Raw genomic sequence first — 23,261 nt, forward strand, 5'->3', positions numbered from 1 at the left:
TTGCCCATTTCCCACCATTATTTGTCCCTTTTCCACCATTATTTGTCCATTTTCCACCACTTTTTGCCCTTTTCCACCATTTCCCCCCTTTCCACCACTTCCCCCCATTCTCCACCATTTTTTGCCCATTTTCCACCATTTTTGCCCATTCTCCACCATTTTTGTCCATTTTCCACCATTTTTTGCCCCTTTACACCATTTTTGCCCATTTTCCACCACTTTTTGCCCCTTTCCACCATTATTTGTCCATTTTCCACCATTTTTGTCCATTTTCCACTATTATTTGTCCATTTTCTACCATTTTTGCCCTTTTCCACCACTTTTTGCCCCTTTCCACCATTATTTGTCCATTTTCCACCATTTTTGCCCATTCTCCACCATTTTTTGCCCTTTTCCACCACTTTTTGCCCCTTTCCACCATTATTTGTCCATTTCCCACCATTTTTTGCCCATTCTCCACCACTTTTTGCCTGTTTTCCACCATTTCCCCCCCTTTCCACCATTTCCCCCCATTCCCCACCACTTTTTGCCCCTTTTCCACCGTTTTTTGCCCATTTCCCACCACTTTTTGCTCCTTTCCACCACTTTTTTGCCCATTCTCCACCATTTTTGCCAAGAGGATCCCATTTTTTCCCCTCCTACAGCCAGGGAAACACCAATGCCAAGGAACTCCATGGAAAAATCCTCTCTCCGGGCTCAGTTTTCCCTTCCAACCCCAGCAGCAGGAAAAAGGAAGGAAAAACCGGAGCAGGGATGGTTGGATGCCCTGGACAGTGGTGCCCTTGTTCTCCGCCAGAGTGGGGGAAACCCAATCCCGCTCCCTCCCCGCTTGGAATTCCCGGTTTCTCCGTGTTCCAGCAGCACAAAATTCCTTTAACCTGCATTTTCCAGCTGGAAAATCCACCCTCAGAGGTGCTCGGGAGCAGGTCAGGGTTTCCCACTCCCCCTGGAGCTCAAATTAAGGGAAAAAAATGGAATTTTCTCTTTCTGGTCCGTGCACAAAGAGATCCAAACCTGGATTTATCTGCCCTCAGCTGGAATTATTCAGCTGGAAATGGAATCAGTCCTCCTTTGGCAGCCCCACCTCGCCCTCAGCACAAAAAGCGGGATAAAGGCAAATAAAAATGAAAATTGAAATAAAAAAGCCCCCACGGCTCCAGCCCGCCCAGAGGGGCTCAGCACAAAGCTGGGCGTAAACGCAAATTAAAATTAAATTTGAAAACAAACACAGCCCCATCTTGCCGTGGGGTGTTCGGGACTCCGAGCTGATGGGGGATAAAGGCAAATAAAAATGAAATTAAAAGAAAACTAAAACCAACAAAAACCACAAAACAAACTAAAAAAACAAACAAAAAAACCCCCACAAAACCAAAACAACCACAGCCAAAAAAACACGCCCCAAAAAACCAAAATAATACCCACCAAAAACCCCACCCAAAAAATCCCAAGAAACCGTAAAAAAAAAAAAAAAAAAAAAAAAAAACAAACCAAAAAACAAAAACCAAACCAAAACAACCCAAAAAACCCCACAAAAATCCCTAAAAAATACCACCAAAATAAAAACCAAATAAAACCCAAACCCAAAACCCTTTTCCCTGCACAGCGTGGCTCCAGAATTTGTGAAAATTCCAGGGGTTTTTGATGTCCTGGGAGTGCTGGGACAGCTGGAATTGTCTGGAATAAACTTCCCACCATGATTTGAAGTATTAAAAACCAGGAATTCTTCCTCTGTGCAGGACACAGGGTCTCTCTTTATCCTCCTTTTCCCCTTTTTTGCCCCTTTCCCCCCTTTTTTTGCCCCTTTCCCACCCTTTTTGCCCCTTTCCCCCCCTTTTTTTCCAAGAGGAGCCCATTTTTTCTTTTTATCCCGTGTGAGTTGAGGCCACGACAGGGAATTTACCCATTAAAATCCCACATTTCCATTCCAATGAACCCATTTCTCAGTTACCACCCAAATATTCCTTTCTCAGAAATAATTCCCCGTTTTTGTTGGAATTCTTTCCCTGGGCCTGGAGAGTTCTCAATAAAGATTCCTGGCGGTTGCATCCCCTGAATATTTTGATTTTAAAGGTGAATTTTCCTTGAAAATTTGTTTTTTGGGCCACGAGCCGCCGCTTTTTGTCGCCAAACTTCCCAAAAAATTCCACTCCAGGCCTCTCGATCTGTTCCTCCACGGATCCCAGCCACGTCTTCATCCATATTTTTCCATCCTTTTCCCTTTTTATTTATTTATTTATTTTGCCTATAATTTAACTCAGGGGAAGCGAAAATCTCGATTTTTCAGTGTTATTTATTGCAGCCCCCAGCCCCGGGGTCATTCCAGCTCAGATTCCCGAGGGATCCCCGCCTGGAAGCGCTCAGGTTTCCAGATGAAAGGAAAAGTCCGGGCTCAGCTCGGAGCGCTGACCTGAGCCTGGCCCAGCTCCGGTTACAAAGCCCAGCCCTGCAGAGCTCGGCTTACCCGGGAAATAAAAGCGCTCGAGGCTCCCAACCCTACAAATGAGGGAAGCGCGATCCCGTCCCGTGGTCCCGCTGATCCTGGGAGGGGAATGGGGGATTTGGAGGGGTTTGGGGTGAGCGGGAAGCGTTTCCAGGTTTTCCCTCGGTGGCCGGGGGGGTGTGGGAAGGTGGCGGCGCTGGAAGGAGCTGATGGAATATTTATGGAGCTCTCTCCGAGTTTGCCGCTGCCAGAGATTAAAAAAAAAAAAAACAAACCCAGCCAGCCAAAGAAAAAGGAAAACAAACCAAAAAAAAAAACCCAAACAAACAAACAGACAGGGAAAAAAATTTTAAAAAAGCCAAAACAAAACCAAAAATACCCAAAACAACAAAAAAAGAAGCAAAGAAAAAAAGAAACAAACAAAAAAAGAAACAAACAAAAAAAGAAACAAAAAAACCCACAAAACCAACAAAAAACCCACAAAACCAATACAAAAGCAAAAAAACCCCAAACCAAGCAAAACAAAAAAAAACCCACAAAAGAACCACAAAAAAACATCAAAAAGACCTCAAAAACCAAAAAAAAAATCCCACAAAAGCAGGACAGTCCCATGTTCGTGTCCATGCAGGAGTGGGAGCATCCCTGACATCTGGGAGGGGTGGGGGGAAACTGAGTCTGAAAAGCAGCTGGGCAGCGTTTTCCCGGAGCCTGGAACAATCTGGGAGAGGATCCAGCCGTGCTGGCCTCCACCTCGCGCAGCCTCTCCTGGAGGGGTGAGAAAACCCCAAATTCGGGGTGTCCGGGGGGCCGGGACTGAGGCAGCCCTGCCCAGCCCACCCAGCCCCACACGGGACTGCCGGGAAATCCAATCCAAACGAAACAAAGAAAAAGGAAAAAAAGGAAAAAAAAAACAAGAAAGGGAAAAAACCAAAACCCCTCCAGCTCACCAGCTGGTTTCCTTTTTTTTGTTGTTGTTGCTTTCAGATCTAAAATTGATTAAAATAAACCCGGGGATCCGCCTGAGCTGTTGCTATTTAGGACCTGAATAAGGAGCCCAAAAGCTTTATCTGCTTTGGAGCTTTTTTTCCCCCAACCGCAGCCGTTGCTCCAATAAAAGATCCGGCCTCTCCCCACAGCCTCCCCTCAAATCCTCCGGCTGCCGCGGTTCCGCACGGAAAAACCACCCCCAGCAGCACGGATTTCTCCGAGGTCCCAGCTCACCCGGCTGCTGCTTCGTTTGGAAAAGGAAATTAATTAAAAGCCAGAATTTAGGCTTAAAAACCTGCCCCTTTCTCCCGGGGCGTTCGCAGGGGTGGTGGTGGTGGTTTCCCCCTGAAATATTCCCACAAATCGTGGGAGCCCATCCGGCACCGGGAATGATGCCGGGAATGCCGTGGGATGTGGTCGGTGAGCAGAGGGATCTGTCCGGGTTCTGCCTTGGCTGTCCGGGTCACCTCGGGCCTTTTCCTGCCTGTGGGGACAGTGGGACACCCAGGGAAGCTGCTCCGCGCTGAGCAACGTTTTTGGGATGCTCAGACAGGGATTCATGGAATCACAGAATATCCTGAGCTGGGAGGACCCTAAGGATCCCCAATCCCAACCCCTGGCCCCGCACAGACACCCCAAAATCCCACCCTGTGCATCCCAAACGTCGCTGGAGCTCTGGCAGCCTCGGGAATGGCACCATCGCCTGGGGATGGAGATCAAAACGTTGGGATGGGGAAGGGACTGAGGTCCCACGGACCTGAGCGCCCAAATTCCAGGCGGGAAACACAAACTGGGACAGGCTGGGAGGGAGCCGGAGGTCCCCCAGTCCCACCCTCCTGGGGACATCCCCCGGGACTGTGTCCCTGCAGCCCCTGGATGTCTCCAGGGGAGGAGACTCTGCTGTCCCAGGGCTCTGTCACCGCACAGGGACAAAGCCCTTCCTGGAGCCCGGGGATGCTCCAGCAGTCCAGGCTCCCAGATTCTCTGAATCCAGGATCGTTTTCTCATCCTGGTGGCGCTTCCAGCCCTGGCAGCCGGGCTGGCACCGCTTCTCATCCCGCAGCGGCCCCTGCCAGGCTCATCCCGAGCTGCCGGTGCCAGTTCAGCGAGGGACAGGGCGAGGATTAGGGATGTGACAGGGAGGGATTACCCAGAGCCCTGCCCGGCTCCCGGCAGGCCGGGGGGAGGGCGCAGGAAACCTCGGGCCTCCGGATTTCATGGAATTTTAGGGTGTAAGAAAACCTGGGGAGGCTGAAATGCCAAAATCCCCACAGGCCGGGGTGGGAGGCAGCGGGATCTGCTGGAGGGGCTGAGCAATCCCTGTCTGACCAACAGGGTTTTCCCAGGAATTTCTAACCCTCGGCAGCACCCCTTTGTCACCCAGGGGAAACTGAGTCACAGAGCAAATCCCGGCTGGGCCGTGTCACCTCTGCACCACCTTCACCAGGAATCGCTTGTGGAATGAGCGGGAATCTCCTCGGCTCTTCCCTACAAACATCAGTACCCCAAAACCCCCAAAAACCTCAAAATCCCCAAAAACCCCAAAAAACCCCAAACCCCCAAAACCTCAAAACCCCCCAGAAACGCCAAAACCCCCAAAAGCCTCGAAAACCTCAAAACCCCCCCAAAAATCCCCCTGTTGCACCCAGAGCTCATGCCCACCCCAGCTCCGTTCCGCCCACTTCCCAAAAAGCACAATCCACGTGCCTGTGGATAAATCCCCTATTTTTAGCAGCTCCTATCACGGACCTCTGGGACTCGTTCCCACACGTGGCATTCCCGGGTTTTGGAGGCAGCATCAATCCCAGGATGGGGGAGGTGCGGGAACACCAGGCAGGACAAACCCCAGGGCACAGATCCGTCTCTTTTTGGGGTGGAGGCGACGCTGTGCCCTGCGCTGTCCTAAAACTACCCAAAATAAAGGGCTTTTTTTGTCCCCTGCACTCCCCTACAATTATCCCAAAATAAAGCGTTTTCCACACCGGGCTGCACTCAAAATGTGGATTTGGGGTCCCAGCCCAGCCTGGGAGTGGGAATGTCTGAAAAGGGCTCATGGATCTGCTCTCCCCGGCCCCGAAACCCCATCGGGACCTGGCAGCAGAAGCAGGGAGCAGCCCCGCTGGTGTCACGTCCCGTTTGGGGTGACGCTCCCTGTCCGTACAACATCCGTGGGGGGATTGTTCTGAAACCCCCCAGGAGAACCCCCCAGGACAATCCTCCAGGACAATCCTCCCTCTGGATGCCAGGCGTGAGCTCCCCCCACCACAAAAAGCATCTCCAGTGCCATCCGTCACCAGCCCCGGAACACCGGGAACGTCCCCGGCGGGCAAAGGCCACCCTGTCCCCCAGGGTGGCACCGCTGGCCCCCAGGGCACCCCAACCTCTGATGGCCAAACCCCCCCGGCTCAGCTCCCCAGCGCCAGGCACCAGCAGCTCCCTCGGTCCCTCTGTCCATCCTGTCCTTCTGTCCCTCTGTCCCTTTGTCCCTCTGTCCATCCTGTCCTTCTGTCTCTCTGTCCTTCTGTCCCCTCCATCCCCTCTGTCCGTCCTGTCCTGTCTCTCTGTCCTTCTGTCCCCTCCATCCCCTCTGTCCATCCTGTCCCTCTGTCCCTCTGTCCCCTCCATCCCCTCTGTCCATCCTGTCTGTCCCTCTTGTCCATCCTATCCCTCTGTCCATCCTGTCCCTCCTGCCCCTCTGTCCCTCCATCCCTCCTGTCCCTCTGTCCATCCTATCCCTCTCTTCCTCCGTCCCTCCTGTTCCTCTGTCCATCCTGTCCCCTCTGTCCTTCTGTCCATCCTGTCCCTCTCTCCCTCCTGTCCATCTGTCCCTCTGTCCATCCTATCCCTCTGTCCCTCCATCCCTCTGTCCCTCTGTCCATCCTATCCCTCTGTCCCTCCATCCCTCTGTCCCTCTGTCCATCCTGTCCCTCTGTCCCTCTGTTCCCTCTCTCCCTCCTGTCCCTCTCTCCCTCCTGTCCCTCTGTCCCTCCTGTCCCTCTGTCCCTCCTGTCCCCTCCGTTTATCCCCTAATCCGATTGCGGGCCCGGTGCTGGCGCTGACCCTCCGGTGAGTGCCGGACACCAGGTGAGGCAGGAGCCGCTTCCAGGGATTACAGGGAATTACGGCACCGCTCAGACGGTGACGGCAGCGACGCGGAGCCACCAGGAGCCGAGGTGGCACCTGGGAGAGGTTCCCAGCAAAGGGAATCTTCCCCGGGATCCCAACCGAGAGCAGGGAGCGCTCCCCCTGTTCTCATGGGATGGCTTCCCACTGCCAAGGATGGATGGGATATTGGGAAGGAATTGTTCCCTGGCAGGGTGGGCAGGGGCTGGCATGGAATTGCCAGAGCAGCTGGGGCTGCCCCTGGATCGCTGGCAGTGCCCAAGGCCAGGCTGGACATTGGGGCTGGGAGCAGCCTGGGACAGTGGGAGGTGTTGGGGTTGGAACTGGATGATCCCTAAATCCCCTTCCCAGCCAAGACATTCTGGGATCCTTCATCCTAAACCCAACCACAACAGGTGGGTCCAGCCCAAACCTTCCCAAAACACGGCTGGGGGATGCCCTTGGGATATTTTCCCTCTGTTCCCATAAATATGGATGCACCTGGCTCCAAACTCAGCCCTTGAAGCTGCAACCCACCCCAGCGACCCCAAAACAAGGAGTGTCCCCCAAGCCAGCCCGGCTGGGCACACGGGGAGCCTCTGAGGGGGATTCTCCCTGTGGGGGGACATTCCCGCATGGATGCAGTTCCCACTGCAGGATCTTCTCTGGGCTCCTGAGGCAGAGCAGGGGCTGCTCCTGTGGGGTCCAGATGGCTCCGGGGACCCTAATCCCGCCCGTGTGGGGACCCTAATCCTGCCCGTGTGGGGACCCTAATCCTGCCCGTGTGGGGACCCTAATCCCGCCCGTGTGGGCGAGGAGGAGCTGGAGCCTCCGGGAAGGCAGCTGGGGATGGGGAAATCCACAGGGGGAGGAGTCCCACACCAGGGGACAGAAACCCGGAGCTTTGGAGGGGGACGGAGTGGGGTGGGGCCTGTGACAGCTCTGGATGCTCCTGGGGGATTTCTCCTCCCCTCCCTGTGGAATGGCACAAGAAAACCAAAGGAAAGATCCACAGGAAGCACAGGAACACCCCCAGGCCGCAGCCCCGGATGCATTTGCAGAGCTGGTCGGGGGCTGCCGGCACGAGGCTGGGAGCCAGGGCCACAGAATTCCAAGGAAAAGGAGGAAAAGCAGCTCCATGCCTGAAGCAGCCGCATAAAAGCTGCATGGTCCAGTCTAGGTTTAAATCCCACCAGCCCAGGAACATCCCAGCAACCTGCACCTTGGGATCATGGAATCCTGGAATGGTTGGGGTTGGAGGAACCTTAAATCCCACCCAGTGCCACCCCTGCCGTGGCAGGGACACCTCCCACTGTGCCAGGCTGCTCCAGCCCCAGTGTCCAGCCTGGCCTTGGGCACTGCCACAGCTCCACAAAAACACGGGACTTTCGTGTCCCCCCCCCCCGGACCCGACGCCTCCTTCCAGCCGCTTCCAAATCTCCCCCAGAGCCGATCCCGGCTGTTCCTGCCCGCTCCGATGAGAGCCCCGTGCCGAACAATGAAAAGGCGAGGAAAAGCGCAATTCCCGTTTTTCACAGCCAGCCGAGCGCAGCCCCAGCCCTCCCAGCCCTCCCAGGCTCAGCCGATCCCGGCGCTGAGATTCCAGCAGGAATTCTCAGCCCTTGGATCCCTGTGACCCCACGGATCCCGGCCCCTCCCGGTGCAAAACCCTTCCCAAAAAGGCTTTGGGATGTTTGGGGAGCCCCATCCCGGCTCCTCGGGCGCTGGGGAGGGGATCAGGGTGCCTCGGCTCACATTCCCGGTTTGATTTCCAGCGGAATGGGCAGGACAATGCCGCATTGTGCGGCGGGGAGAGGAAAATGATCTCATGGTGTTTGTGGAGGGAAAGGTTTCAGCTGGAAACGCCTCTGGGCCCGGGGAAATCAGCCCCGGTGGAGCCGGGACCGGGTAAACCTCCTCCCATCCCTTTTCCAAGAGTTTTCCCATGGGAACAGCCAGGGCTGAGCCCCCCAGGGCCCGGCGGGGACGGGATGAGCGCCACGGGGTGATTCGGGACAGGGGGACACAGCCCGGGGACCACGAGCCGGCCCCAAACCTCTCCTGCTTTTCCGTCGGGGCCGGAGCAGCCGCGGTGACTCGGGAGCAGAATTCCCCCGGCTCCGGGGGTGACACCACGGTGCCACCTCCCCCCACGGCGACACCAGCTCGGGCTGAGCTGTCCCGCTGCGCGCCGTCCTGGATGCACCGGCACCGCTTTTCCCCCTAAGGAGACTCAGGAAAAGCCGGGATCACTCCCAAAGGAATCCCCGTGGGAGCTGGGGGTGGCTTTGGAGAGCCAGGGCGCTGTCACCGTGCCAGGGCGCTGTCACCGTGCCAGGGGACGCTCCCCCGGCACCGCAGCACAGGCAGCTGCGGGAGTAAAAAGCCTCTTAACGAGCGCAGAAAGCAATCCTGGGCTTTTCCCCATTTTATTTCCCCCCTTAAACGCCACTTCATTTGCTGGGATCGTTAATTGCGGTCATTAAGGTGGCGAGGGGAAGGCTGAGCCCCCCAGGGATGGGCTGGGAAAGGAGAGGGGGGATCCAGGGGCAGATTTCCTGAAGGGAACATCCTGCAGCCCTACAAATGGTTCCTTTTCCCCCAAATCCTTCCTCCCCGACGGCTCCTCTCCCCCCACAGCCGCTGCCTCAGTTTCCCCAGCCTCTCCCCGTGCTGCAGTTTGGGGGGACCCGAGACCTCCCCCAGTCCCGAGCCCCAGGAACAAAGGGATTGTCACGATTTGGGGATTTTTCCACATGGAAAAGGGGCTCTGGAGCAGGCGGAGGGGCCACGTCCTGTCCCTGCAGGGAGGGTGGGGCAGCAGGGCCCACAGAGCTGGGGCTCCCCTCTGCTTTAGCAGATTTTGGGGTGTTTTGGGTAAACCCCACCAATCCCACGAGTGGGAATCTGCTTCCTGAACTGCTCCTGATGGAGCAGCCTGGAAATCCCCCCTGGCTGCCCCCATCACGTTCTCCCTCCTCGGATTCTGGGACCCCAAAGGCATCGTCCCAGCCCCGAATCCACCTGGAAGAGTCGCAAAATTTGCACCAAAAGGGTTTTTCTCTCATTTTGAGGGATGCAGGAAGCATCCAGGCCCATCCAGGTCACACAGCAACGGGATCCTGGAATCATCGATGTTGGAAAATCCCCCTCAGCCCGTGGTGTCCAACATTAACCCAGCGCTGGGTGGTCACTGCTCACCTTTGTCCCCGGGTGCCACATTCCTTAAATTCTTCCAAACCTCCCTGGGCAGCTCTGCCAGGGCCTGACAAACTTTTCCATGAGGAAATTTTCCCAAATATCCAACTTAACCTCCCAGGGTGCCGCCCGAGGCCGTTCCCTCTCCTCCTGTCCCTGTTCCCTGCCAGCAGAGCCCGACCCCCCCGGCTGCCCCCTCCTGTCAGGGACTTGTGCAGAGCCACAAGGGCCCCCCTGAGCCTCCTTTTCTCCCTTTCCCAGCTCCCCACAAACTCATTAAACCCCGGGAATGTGGGGGTGACACGTCCAGGCCACGTCTAAGCCGCAGGGAGAGGCCAGAGCTGTCGCTGCCCTAAAACCAACCCTCACCCTCCTGCCCCTAAAAGGGTGCCAGTCCCGTTACCGGAGACCCCCCAAAATCCCTTCTGGTGCTGAGCACAGCTAAGGAACCTAATTAATAATGATTAATCAGCAATAAAATTAGAGACTCTTGCAGGCACATCCAGATCAACACCCGCTCCCCCTGCACGCAGGCAGGACTCGAAACTGGGGAAAACCCCAGGCAGCCCCTTTTCCCTCTGCTCCTGGCGTTCCATCAGGATTATCCCGGCCGGGGAGGAGCTTTCTTTGCCCCAGCAGCAGGACCCGGTGTTCGCGTGTGCAACAGGAAGGCGCTCCTGCCCACCTTCCTCGGGGTTGCCATGGAAACGGAAAGCGGGGTTGATTAAGATGCTGCCAAATCCACAATTCCCAGCTGGACTCCAGCCTGGAGGGAGGGGATGGGAGCAATCCGGGGGTGGGCTCGGGGGTAAACCCGGGATGGGGTGGACTGAGGAACCTGGACAAGCCCCCGGCTCCGCTCGTGCAGCCGGAAAAGGGTTTTTCCATGCGGAATTAACCCCCCCAACACTGGGAAGCGGGGTGGGATCCGCAGGCTGGGATGGAGTCACCCATGCCGGGAGAGGAGGGGCGCAGGAATCACCGGGAACAACCCCGCAGCTCCATCCCAAAGCATCCAGCGGGGTGGGAGCGGGGCTGTGCCCGGGGCGGGGCCCCGCGGGGAGGCCGGAGCGGGGACAGCGCCGAGCCCGTCCGGAGCGGCCAGAAATAGCCCCGATTTCCATATGTAGGACGGGGCGGCCACGCCAGCACAGCCACGACCTACTTTCCAGCGGCCCGCGGGGCCCTGCGCTCGCCCGGGGCTGCGGCGGCTCCGCGGGGCCCCCCCGAGCCACCCCCGAGCGCAGAAGCGCGGTGGGAGCCCCGCGATGGCCGCACCCCCGCGGCTGCACCCCCATCCCGCAGCTCCCGGGGGATGCGCGGCCGCTCCCGCCCGGATCCTGCCGGGAAGGGGCGGTGGGCTCGGAGCATCCATCGGGATTCATCCCGAGGCCCCGGCTCCTGGATCCCGCCGGGAAGGGGCGGTGGGCTCGGAGCATCCATCGGGATTCATCCCGCGGCTCCCGCTGCCGTTCCAGAGCCCTCCAGCTCCTCCACAAAGAGCCCCGCGCTCCACAGGCGCGCCCTCCACGCTCTATTTTTAATTTTCTAAACCTTTTTGCGACGCCGAGCGGGGAGCCAGGAGCTTTTCTGGGATGCTCCTGCCTTTCAGGGCCGCACAAACCGATTGGTTTCCGTGCGAACACGGCCTTTTCCATTAAGGGAAAAAAAACCCAGGAAGATCCAACCCTAATCCCCCGCTGCTGAGCGTCTTCCCTCCCACAGGCAGCGTCCACCCGCGGGGCTGGATTGGGGATGGCACCGGGAATCCCCGAGGGGAGAAATGCCAATACTGATTCCCCAATCTGTTGTTTCCCTCAGCAAATACCAGGCGGGAAGGAGGTTCCTGCTCTTTCCACAGCAGCAAGGATTTCAAGCCTGAGCCCGAAGGAAATGCCCCTTCCTGACACGTTTGGTGTCACCCGCCCCGGGCTGTGCAGCGCTCCCGGGCTCGCTGGCTCTTTTGGGGTGATTACGCTCATTCCAAGGCGTTTTCTCCCGGAATTCATCTCCAGAACCGAGAAAGGGGGGAATTCAAATTTACTGTGGGAGAGGGGAAATCAAGCCCAGCTCCAGCAGCTCTGGGATCCTGCCCGGAAGCTGGTGAGGAACAAATAAATTATGAGGGGGTTCTGCTGCACCTGAGGCCTCTTTCCCCAGCCAGAGCAGTTTGGGTCAGTGCCAGGGGGCTGAAAGCACCACGGGAAGTGACAAAAAGAGGGATGGAAATGTTCTGGGAGGGGAAGAAGCGGGAGAAACCTGGTTCTGCTGAGGGGCGTGCTCAGGGCAGTGCCCAACACAGCAGCGTCCCCGGGGGGCACAGGGACCAGAATCCCAGCGGTGGGAATGTCACATGGACCCAGGTCCTTCCATGGGAATGGGTGCCAGCATCTCCGGATGGGAATGGGCACCAGAATTCCCACAGAGGTCCCAGTGTTCCCACATGGGAATGGGTCCCAGAATCTCCGTACAGGTACCAGCATCTCCACATGGGAATGGGTCCCAAAATCCCCACATGGGAATGGGTCCCACAATCCCCACATGGGAATGGGTCCCAGGATCCCCATACAGGGACAGGGACCAGCATTTCCATACAGGAGTGGGTCCCAAAATCCCCACATGGGAATGGGCCCCAGGATCCCCATAAAGGGACAGGGACCAGCATTTCCATACAGGAGTGGGTCCCAAAATCCCCACACAGCTGCCACCATCTCCACATGGGAGTGGGTCCCAGCATTCCCACCCAGGGACAGGTCCCAGCAGTTCCATATGGGAATGGGTCCCAGCATCCCAGGCAGACCCCACCCAGCCAGGCCTGGCCTCCAGCCCCACCACCTCAAACGCCACAACTCTTCCCACCCACAACCCAACAGAGCAGGAGGAAAATGGGAGCAGGGACAACTCCATCCCAAGGGAACGCGATCCCAGGGCACCGGGATCCCCGGCAGCCACCAGCAGGAGAAGCTGCTCCTCTCCCCCCATCCTCAGCTCGCTCCTCCAGGGAGATGTTCCAGGCCTCTGTGAAGGGCAGGAAAGATCCTCTCCCCGCAGTGAGCATCCCTCATTCCCCAAATTCTCCGCTCCAGGAGCTGCAGGATCCACCTTGTGCTTGGGGAAGCACGGCCAGCTCTGAAACCCGCAGGGGAAGCTTCGAAACAGAAACCACGGCAGCTCTCACAGCCCGGGGGGGGAAGGAAACCCCCCCAGAGCTCTGATTTCACAATTTCACTGATGTCCGTGGCTGGGGTGATCCCGTTGGGAAGGGAGTGAATGGCTGATCCCGTTGGGAAGGAGCGTTGTCCCAAAAGCACACAAAGCCAATTCCTCTGTTCCAAGTCCCACCAGCTCCACCTTCGTGGACACAGGGATGTCCCTGCGAGGGACGTGTCCGTCCCTGCCCACCCAGCCGTGCCACATCCAGTGGATTCCGTCTCTCCTTCCTCCTCCTCCTCCTGGCCGGGTGTTGAGGAGCTCTCGCCATGGAAAACAAAGGGATTCAGGATGCTCCAAATCCAGGACCTGTTCCCAGCTGAGTTCTCCTCTTCCTTGGCAAACACTTCCCTACACCAGGAAGACGTGTCCCTGCAGGTCCCTGTGGCTGCCACCCCCCAGCACCTCCACCCAGCCCTGCTCTTCCCCCCTGGATTTCCCCTCCTGGCGTTTTCTTTCCTCTTTCTCACACCAGCTCTGAGCTGTGCCAGACAAGCCCTGGTTCCCAAAAACTCGGCGCAGGGAGAGCCCAAATCCACGCCGGGTCCTGGATCCTGAACCTCCTCCTCACCCCAGAGCTCGCTCTGCTCCTCACTCAGGTTTAACCTTTGCCAAAGGGAAGAAAATAATGAAAAATCACCAAATCCCTGATTTTTATGCAGGGAAGTGCAAAGCCTGAGCAGGCGAGCGTGACCCTCGTGCCCTGCTGCCCGCTGGAGGAACAGCAGAGTTCTCCTCCGGAACGCCCCGGGTCAAACAAAGCAGCAGCAAAATTCCCCTGACCCTCGGGATTTGGCTGTTTTCCTTCACCTGCTGCCCCATCCTCACCCTGGGTGGGGGGAAGGACCCATCCCCACAGGACAGATCCCACTGAGGCACCGGGGAAGCTCAAATTTGGGGTTTTCCTAATTAGGAGCAACCAGAGGCGGGCAGGAAGCGCCGACCCTGCTCCGGCCCCGAAAGAAGAAGGAGCCCAATTAACTTCCCGCTGCCCTTTCAGTTTAAGTCAGAACTGAGGTTGGGATATGTTTGGAGAGCCACGAAGTCGGGTTTCAGACTGGTTTGGGGGGGTTCAGAGCTTGTCCCATGCCCCAGATGGGCTTGGGGAGCCCAAGCCCAAAGCGGTGACCCCGGCTGAGGACGGGAAGCGCTGGGAGAACGCTGGGATAACACACGAGCCGTGGCTGCTGGGTTTGGGGTTTTTTTCCTCTCCTCTAATTGCTGCTGCTATTTTAGCAGAGCCAGACATTTCCTTGACGATTTGCGAGGCCTATAAATGTTTGATGTCCCTTTCCCTCCACGCTCAGGCAGCAACTTCTGCTGGGGTTTGGGGGAAGAAAGGCCCGGATTGGAGCAGCCGGGTGGGACAGCGGCTGCAGGGGGAGGATCCAGCCCTGCATCCACATGGAAAGGCCCCATCGCACCCCTCTGCTCCTGTCCTCTGCTCCCCCCGTTCCTAGAAGGAGATCCCACTGCCCGGCCCCCGTGCAATATGGCTTTGTGCTGCAGGAACCTAAATATAGAGCCTAAACCCTCCGGGGGCTTTGCTGCGCTCCGAGGTATTTTTAGCTGCAGGCAAACTCCGGCTGCAGCGTTGGGAGCAGCTGGAATTGCGCCAGGGGGGTTCCAGCAGCAGGGATGGGGTTTTGGGGTGACACCCCCGGCCCGGGTCAGCCCCGATCCCGCTGGTCCCTGCGTGTGGGAACCTCGCCTGCGGCGGGGTCTGGGGGCAGATTTGGGATGGAATGGTCCCTCCTTCCCAATCCTCGGTGTCCAGCCCGGCTCCTCTCCCATCCCTGCTCCTCACATCCCGATTTAACCTGGTCCGCCAGGGAAAACTCCGGCTGGAGGGAGGGAACGGGAACAGGCGGGAGAGGATGGGGAGGCCCAGGGGCAGCAGCCGCTTCCCGATCCAGGGATGCAGGCAGGGATGGGAGCAGGCTGGGAGCTGGCTCTGCATCCCAATCCCAATCCCAATCCCTGTCCTGGAATCCCTGGCATCACCAGCAGCTGTCTGGGATGGGTTTGGGAGTGCTGTCATCCAAGGGGTTCCAGCACTGGGATCCCAGACTCAGCCTTTAAAGCTGGAGCTGGCGAGAGCATTTGGGAATGTTGGAGTTGGATCAGAAGGAAAATCAGCAGGAAAATCCCCTCATTCGGGTTCTTGGGACTCTCTTGCAGCCGGGATGATCCCGGCCAGACCCTCAGCCTCACCCCAGTGGTGGCACCAGCAGCCAAAAAAGGTCCTTGGAAGAAAAAAAATCACAAAACTCCCCAGAAATTAAGGATTTTTACCAAATCTTGGTCCGAGCCTGCACAGAGAGCCCGTGGGAATGCTCTTCCCAGATCCCCTTCCCAAGAGCTCCAGGGCTGGAAGGAGCTCCCTGAGCAACCCCAAAAAGTCACTGTTTAGCCCCAAACTCCTGTGGTGGGTGGGGGACAGGACCTGGAGCTGCTGCTCCCTGCAGCCCCAGCCACTCCCTGCTCCAGAATTCCCATTTCCCCTCGGATCAGGGCTGGTGTCCCTGCGGGCACAGGGATGTGACGCTGCCCATCCCTGCCCACCCAGCCGTGCCACAGCCAGCGGATTCCCTCTCTCCTTCCTCCTCGGCGCTGAGGAGCTCTCGCCATGGAGAACAAAGGGATTCAGGATGCTCCAAATCCAGGACGTGCTCCCATCCCGGCATCCCACCCTCAGATCCCGCCAGCATCTCCCCACCTCCACTCCTGGTGGCTTTAGGGACATCCGTGGGACATTTGGGGACACACTGCCGGGCCCAGCCCCCGGGATGGAGGAGCAGGGATTCATTAATCCCAATTAAAGGCAGGAGGGCAAAGCGGGAGAAGAGGCTGGGCCACCCCAATTCCAGCCCTGGTAACACCCCCAAATTCCAGGGGGTCCTGCCCAGCCCTGAGCCCCCCAGGGCTGCAGGAAATGTTCCAGGGCCACGGGGGATCCGGGGGACCCATCCCAGTCCCGCCCAAACCAGTTCGTTACTGGTGTACGGGGACAAACGGCTCCTCCCAGCTCCAGGGAAAACAAAGCCAAGGAATTCCGCGGATCTGGGATTTTGGAGCCTGGCTGTCCCAGCGGGATGCGATCCCACACCACAGAGGAGGCTGGGGGGGATGAAGAGGCCCCATGACCGATAAACCCCGCCCAGGATCCCATTTCATCCCAGTTCCCCGCCCTGGAGTCCCAGCTGGATGCCCAAGCCCCCAGTATCCCCATCAGCACTCTTCCTAATTAACCCCGGGGTAATTAACGGGTAATTAACGCCGGGACCCCCCAGCTTTGCGGGGGGTGTTGGTAACGATCCTCTGACAGAGGTGACACAGAGGGCACCGACCTGCGGCCACCGGGGGCTAATTAGAGCTTAATTAGCGCTCATCAGAGGCCCCAGACACAGCCCGGGCTGGGGGGCACCGAGCTGGGCAGGAAATTGGGATTAATAAATTGGAGTGATTAAATTTTAATTATTATTAAATTGGAATTATTAAATCCTGGATTGATTCAGGAGGAGGAGGAGGTGACAAAGGCAGCAGTGACACGAAAGGGCCCCGAAGTCCCGGGGAACTCACCCAAAAAGGGACCCTCGCCCTCGGAGCCGCCTCCAGGGGGGTCCCAGCTGCCCAAAATCCCCCAATTCCCTCCGCAAATCCCTGGCAGCTCCGGGATTTTCCGCGGTGATGGAGCCCAGGCTTTGGAGCAGCCCAGGCTCCCCTGGTGCTGTCCCAGCTCCATCTCCAAGCCCCGTTCCCGGCTGCTGGAGATTCCCACATCTCCCTCCCCCGGAGCCCGTGCCCGAGGGAGCGGGGAAAAGAAAATCCGGATGATGCCATTCCCCAAAAAAACCCCCAAAATGCGGGGGGAAATGGCATTATCCCGGCTTTTTCTGGGTGATCTTCATGGGCTGCATGGAGAGGCTCCCCAGGGACACAGCGACCGCTCCCAGCACCTGGAATAGTTGTGAGGAGCCCAAACTGGCCTTAAAAAAGCTGGGAATGGTGGAGTAACGTCAAGTGCGGGGAAGCAAAGCTCCCTGCGTGCTCCCAGAGCTGCTGCCTCTGCGGGAAAACTGCTCGGGGAGGGACACGAACACAGGGGCTCTGTGTTCCCTTCCAGCTTGACTTGCAAAAACGAGAAATAAAGATTTTTTTTTTTCCTCTTTTAAATGCCCGCTTTGGCCCCAAACTCCCACTCCCTTCCCCCAAAATGCAGCCCTGAGTCGGATTTTTGACATTTGCTGCCTGAGCATCCCCTCCAACCCCCCCAAACCCTCACCAGGCCCCCCCTTCCCTCGCAGCTCCTGAAGCAGCTCCATCCCCTCCTCCTCCTCCAGAAAACCGCATTTTTTGGCTAACAAACTGTTTTGCCAACAAGTTGTGCTCTGTGCTGCCTGGAAGATGAGGTTTTTCCCGGTTTTTCCCGGCTTTTCCCTGGCTCCAGCCTCCTCCTCCCCACTCCAGGTCCCACTTCGGGGCTGCAGCCTGGGGGGATTTGTGCCCAGGCTCCCCCACATCGAGGTTTCCTCCCTTTTTTCCTAAAACAATCCCTGTTTCTCCCCCAGCTGCGGCAGGAGCAGCAGCCCCGAGGTTGCTGCTGTTATTTTTATCTCGAAATAAAGAGTTTGAGCCGTGGCCAAGCTGCGCCGAGGGAGGGAGAGGCCACGGGGATGTCAACACACCCGGCCTCTGTCTCGTGGCGTGGGCAGGGCAGAGGGAACGTCCCAGCCCATCCCAATCCAGCCTGGGGAGCGCTGGGATCGCCTGCTCTGGGATGCTGAGGTGGGAAAGGAGGTTTGGGTTCCCCCAGATCCGTGCTGTCCCCTCCAAGCAGAGCCACGCTTGGGTTCAACACTGAGCCAGCACCTGAATTCACTTTTTTGGAGTCAATTTTAACAAAAAACCTTGGAATAACCAGCTCTGGAAACGCTGTCACCTTCGCACAGCTGCAAGGAGCATCCCACGGGATGCCAAATCCAATCCCATTCCTTCCCGACCACAGGAAGGCCCCAAAACAGGGTTTGGGGGACAGGAGCCGCCTCTGCCGGGATCTGGCCGCGTCCTTCCCTCCCACCTGGAATTCCAGCAGCTCTGGAGCTGCTCCGGAGGTCACCGAGACGCTCGGGAGCTCTGCACGAGGATCTCGGCGTAAATGTCAAATTAATTAATGAGGAGAGGGGGAGGAGAGGCCACGAAAAGCTCCGCGTTCCACCTCCGCGCCCCCCGGAGCCGGGAGGGACCGCTGGACACTCCCCATGGAAAATATTCCCAGCCCACGGCACGGGGGGAACGGGGAACGGCACAAAGCAAGGGGGGAAAACCGGGAATGGCACAAAACAAGGGGGGGGGAAACCGGGAATGGCACAAAACAGGGACGGAAAAGCCGGGAAAGGCTCCGCTCCTCCCTCCACAGGCGAGCGGCGGCCCCGGAGCCGGGCAGGGAGCAGCGGCCGCTGCCGAGGGGACCCCGAGCAGGGGCTCGGCCCCTCCTGCCCGCCAGGGGCTCGGGGCCACCCCCGGCTCCGGAGCAGAAATCCTTCTCCAGCAGCTCCCGAGCCAAAGGAGCCTCGGGCTGGGCGGGGAGGATGAGCAGGGAAGGGAGACCCTGGAGGATGCCAGGACCGCATCTCCGGCAAAGGCTGCTCCGAGGAGAGGCCCAGCCACGTCCGAAGGGGGTTTCTGCCCCCAAATCCCTGCTCCCCATCTCCCGAGCGCCGAGGGGCGCCGGGGCTGAGCCTCCAGCAGCAAAAGCCCACCCAGAGCCGGGCAGGAGGCGAGGGTGTGCCCGGCCCCAGATCCTGGGAAGCCGGGAGGGACGGGGACAGGGGGACAGGGGGACAGGGACAGGGGGACAGGGACACGGGGACAGGGGGACAGGGACACGGGGCCAGGATTAACCGGAGCTCTGTTGGAGCCTCTGGAGGCTCGGGACGGGAACGGTTCCCGGTTCCCAGAGCCCCGCCGGGCCCGGCAGGGTTTGGTACCCGGCTCACGTCCCCGGGACCGGCATTCCCCAGCCCCCGGCGCCGTCTCCCGGGGCTGCCGCGCGTCTCCCGAGGGAAAAGGAGCCCTGGCGACACTCGGGGACTTCGCTGCCACTGCTCCCACGGCACGCATAGGCCGGGGTACGAGGTGACAGTGGCCAGAGAACCCTGAGCCCCTTGGGGATCCATTCCTTTATTTATTGACGGATTTTTTTCCCCCTCGGTTTCTCCATGAAAGAGGAAGGAGCTGGGGTTGAGCACGGCTGGATGGGAGAGCGGGGCTGTCCCTACAAACGGGGCTGGGTTGAGCCCCGTGTGACCCCAGCTCACACCAGGGAGCTCCAATCCACCCCTGGGGGCCGGGCTGAGCCCTGAAAACTCATTACACCAAACCCCAGAGCACCCCCAAACCTCAGGGGAGCCCCCCCGCCGCCCCCCCCGGCCCCGATGCCAGGCTGGAAACCAGGGAGCTGCCGAGGAAACACTGGAAAACATCACGGGAATGAGGCGGCCCTGGAAGCGCCAGGCCCGGTGGGCCCCGGAGCCGTGGGGATGCTGAACTCCCCAAATCCCTGCAGGGCAGGGGTGCTTCACCCCAAACCTCGGCAGGGCCTGGAGGAATCTCTGTGTTCCTCATCATCCCTCTGGGCTGAGGGAGGCTCCGGAGGGGTTGCAGGGAGCAAGGGATGCCCTTCCACAGTGAAACACAGCCCGGGACTAAACCCAGAGCACCTCCCCACATCCTGCACGGGGATCCAGGAACCGGCCCCGGAGCAGCGCCCCAGGGCCGGGGAGCTGTGAAAGGTCAGGGTCAATCAACGCTCTCGGTAATTAAGGTGATGAGTTGATCCCTAAGCTGGGCTCCGCCAGCAGCCGGAGCCGCGACGAAGCGTCCTGAGCCCACACCTGGGGACCCCAGAGCCGGGGGTGGCACTCAGGGCTGGCTGCGCCCACCCCCTGCACAGCCCACGGCCTGATTAAAGCTCATCAACCCCACTAATTACCGTGCCTGTCCTGCCCCCTCTCCCCAGCGGTCCCCGGATGCCGCTGGGCTGCCAGCACCCCGCTCTGCCTGCCCGGAGGAGGAGGAGGAAGCGGCGATTCCCCAGCCCGTGTGTGTGGTCCGGGCGTGAGGAGCAGCCGCCAGCACTCCCAGCAGCACAGAAAGGAGCCTGTCCTGGGAATCGCGGGTGTCCAGCAGGGCAGGAGCTCATCCCTGCCCCGGGAAGGGCTGGTGCAGGAACCTGGGTCTCCCTCCTCCCCCTCTCCACGTGGTCCCTACCCAGCTCCAAAGGGATGAGGCAGGACCAGGGATGGGCAGGGTGAGCTCGCGAGTCTCGGGGAACCGCAGACAACCCCAAACCTGCCCCCGGCACTGCTGGGAAAACCCCTCTGCCAGGGAGGGGTCCCTCCAGGAGCAGCAGCTCCTGCCCCTCAGCACTCCCACGGCGGCACACAAAGGGTTACAGGGACCGATCCCAAGGGGGTCCATCCCAGCTTCCCCGAAGCCGGGGCCGAGAGGGGTCAGGGAGAGCAGGAGATCAAAGGGAAGCCCCGAGTGACACCGAGAGGTGTCCCAGCAATGCTCCAGCCACGCCAGGGCCCTTCCCTGGCCCCATCCCTGGCCCCATCCCTGGCCCTCTGCACTCCCCGGGATGGGGACAGGGACTCATCCCAGGGACCCCACGGGCTTGGTGCCAGCGGGGCCGGAGTTTCTCATCCTCGGAGCAGCCAGGAACTCTCTGGGTGCTGCTCCAGGGAAAAGCTCCCTGGCAGGGCCCAGGATCCGGCACTGGGGGGACAGGAACCCCCAAATCCATCCCCATCCCATCGTCACGGATGTGCCTGAGCTGTGCCAAGTCACCGCTTCCCACCCCGGTGACTCAAGGGAGGAGCTGGGTCTGTCCAAATTTAAATCTTCAGGGGAGAGAGGGGGAGAGGAGAAGCCTCGATCCCATCCAGGTGGAGGCAGCAGCTCCTCCAGCCCTCGGGAGCGTCCCACACCCCACATCCCACACCCCACATCCCACACCCTACATCCCACATCCCATCCCCTCCCCGCCCGGCACTGAACAACCCCACGGCCTCTCCCAAACGGCCTAAACACCCTCAGGAAACACCAACAACCTAATCCAGCAACCAGCAACGCCAGTTCCCCAAAAGGAAGGGGAAAAGCTCATCCGGGGGGGGATGAGCACCCCCAGAGCCGACCCCACCCTGCCGCGGGGGCTGCGGACACCGGCACAGCCGCACTCACCCCTCACCGCGGGGACGGAGGGGAGCTCCGAGCGGAGCAGAGACTCCCCGGGATCCGGGGCAAAGGGAATTTCGGGCTGAACAAAAGTGCCCTTGGATCCGGCGGCCGTGCAGATTCACCAGAGGCGTTGGAGGAGCGCCTCGTGTCCCCTCAGGGACGCTGAAGTTGGGTCTCTATTCCAGAGGGGCTGGGAGAGCTGGGAGCCGCCCCTCGTGCGGGAATGGGGGGCCAGCCTGGGGCACCCCCAAACAGAGCCCGGCAGGAGCTCCGGGTGATTCACTGCAGCAGCCAGGCCCTGGGGCTTCTTCCCCTCTTGAAGAGAGGAGGAGGAGCAGGGGCAGCCTTCCTCCCCACCGCGCTCTCCCACTGCTCCTGGGCTGGGGGGAAAAGCATCTTCTGGCTCCTTCCCGGAGAGCATCCCCCAAAAAGCAGCGCCCTGGTCCTGCAAAGCTCCAACGCCCGGCTCGGGGCAGGGTGCAGGCAGGGCTGGGAGGCTCCCACGGACCCCAGGATCCCACGGATGCTCTCCCAGGCGGAGCTGCCGGTGGGGAGCAGCAGTTTTGGAGGTGCCAGAGGCCGCCCAGCCCCTTCTCCTCCGGCCCCACGGAACGGGAGCAGCGGGCGCTGCCCGGGCTGTATCTGCGCCCTCCGCCCCACCGGGGGCTGGGGATGCAGGAGGGGAGCGGGGACGGGGAGGCGGGGGGCGGATGGGGGGCGAGTTTCTGCTGCCCCCGAGCAGCAGCAGCAGCCGGGGGGTTCCTCCCTCTCCGCCCCTCGGGGTGCTTTTCAAGGCGTGTTTCCCTGCGACCTTCAAGCGGCGGCTGCCCGCAGCCCCCTCCCCACGCCCGCCAGCGTGCCCGGCACCGCCCGGGGGGTGGCAGGGGAGGGGAGACCCGCGGGGACAGCGGCTGCGGGGCTCGGGGGGGCTCTGCGGCCACGGAGGGGGGAGCGGAGCCCCTCGGGAGCTGGGGGACCCCCACAGCGGACTGCGGGTCCCGGAGCGCCCCGGGCGGGTCCCGGTCCCGATCTCCGCCGGCTGCAGCTGCCGGACCCCGCACGGTGCCGGTCCCGCCCCGGTTCCGCTGCCGGCCCCACGCCCCCCGCCCGCTGCGGGTGCCCCCCGCCCGCTGCCGATCCACGCGCGGTCCCGAGGCCGTTCCAGACCCGTGCCGCTGCCCGGGGCCAGCCCGTGCACGACGCCGGTGCCACCCCACACAGCCCCGGCCCCCGCGGTACCGATCCACGCGCGGTGCCGGGGCCGGTCCCACCCCCCTGCCCGCGGCAGCTCCTCCGCGGGGCCGCTGCCGCCCGCTGCCGGTCCCCGCTGGCCCCTCCCGGTGCCGGTCCCCGCTGCCCCCTCCCGGTGCCGGTCCCCGCTGGCCCCTCCCGGTGCCGGTCCCCGCTGCCCCCTCCCGGCGCCCCCCTCCCGGTGCCGATGCCGATCCCTCCCCTCTCCCCCCTCTCGGTGCCGGTCCTCGCCCCCCCCCCGGCGGTGCCGATGTCCCTCGGCCCCCCCGCCGGTGCCCCCCGCCGGTGCCCCCGCACTCACCAGCGCGGCGCGGGCGCTGAGCAGCAGCAGCAGCAGCAGCGGGAGGGTCCGCAGCCCCCGGGGCGCCGGCGGCGGCACCTCCCCGGGCATCTTCCTGCCGCAAGGACGCTGCCGGCGGCGGCGGGAGGCGGCGGGAGGCGGCGGCGGGGGCGGGGAAGGGCCTTTGTTGCCGCCGCCCGCGGGAGGCGGGCGGTGGGTGCGGGCGCTGGGTGCGGGGCCGCCGCCGCCGCGCCGCCCTCCCGGCCCCGCCGCGCCCCCCCCGCGCCGCCGCCACCGCCCCGCCCCGGCCCCGCACGGCCACGGCCCGGGGACAGCGGGAGGGGGCGAGAAGGGGACGGGGGGGGGGGGGGACGGGGGAGGAGCCTGGGGGGGAGCGAGGGGGGCTGGGGCGGGTTGGGGGATCCTGGGGTGGATGGGGGGAGCTCGGGGCACAGAGTGGGGGGGACCTGGGTTGGATGGGGAGGGGATGTGGGGTAGATGGGGGGGACACACGGGGGGCTCTGGGAAAATTGGGAGGACCCTGGGGTA

At 60.6% G+C, this 23,261-nt stretch overlaps 1 protein-coding gene across 1 annotated transcript in view; it reads right to left on the reverse strand.

The window, feature by feature from the left end:
- The window catches only part of SDC3 (syndecan 3), a 36,447-nt gene extending 13,592 nt beyond the window's left edge, over positions 1-22,855 (reverse strand). The window contains exon 1 of the mRNA XM_069035950.1: positions 22,734-22,855. Coding sequence (XP_068892051.1) covers positions 22,734-22,823 — 90 coding nt within the window. The 5' untranslated portion in view covers positions 22,824-22,855. The remainder of the gene's footprint in view (positions 1-22,733) is intronic.
- Between the last annotated feature and the right edge of the window lie 406 nt (positions 22,856-23,261).

Source organism: Aphelocoma coerulescens, chromosome 23 (assembly GCF_041296385.1).
Source record: "Aphelocoma coerulescens isolate FSJ_1873_10779 chromosome 23, UR_Acoe_1.0, whole genome shotgun sequence".
NCBI lineage: Eukaryota > Metazoa > Chordata > Aves > Passeriformes > Corvidae > Aphelocoma > Aphelocoma coerulescens.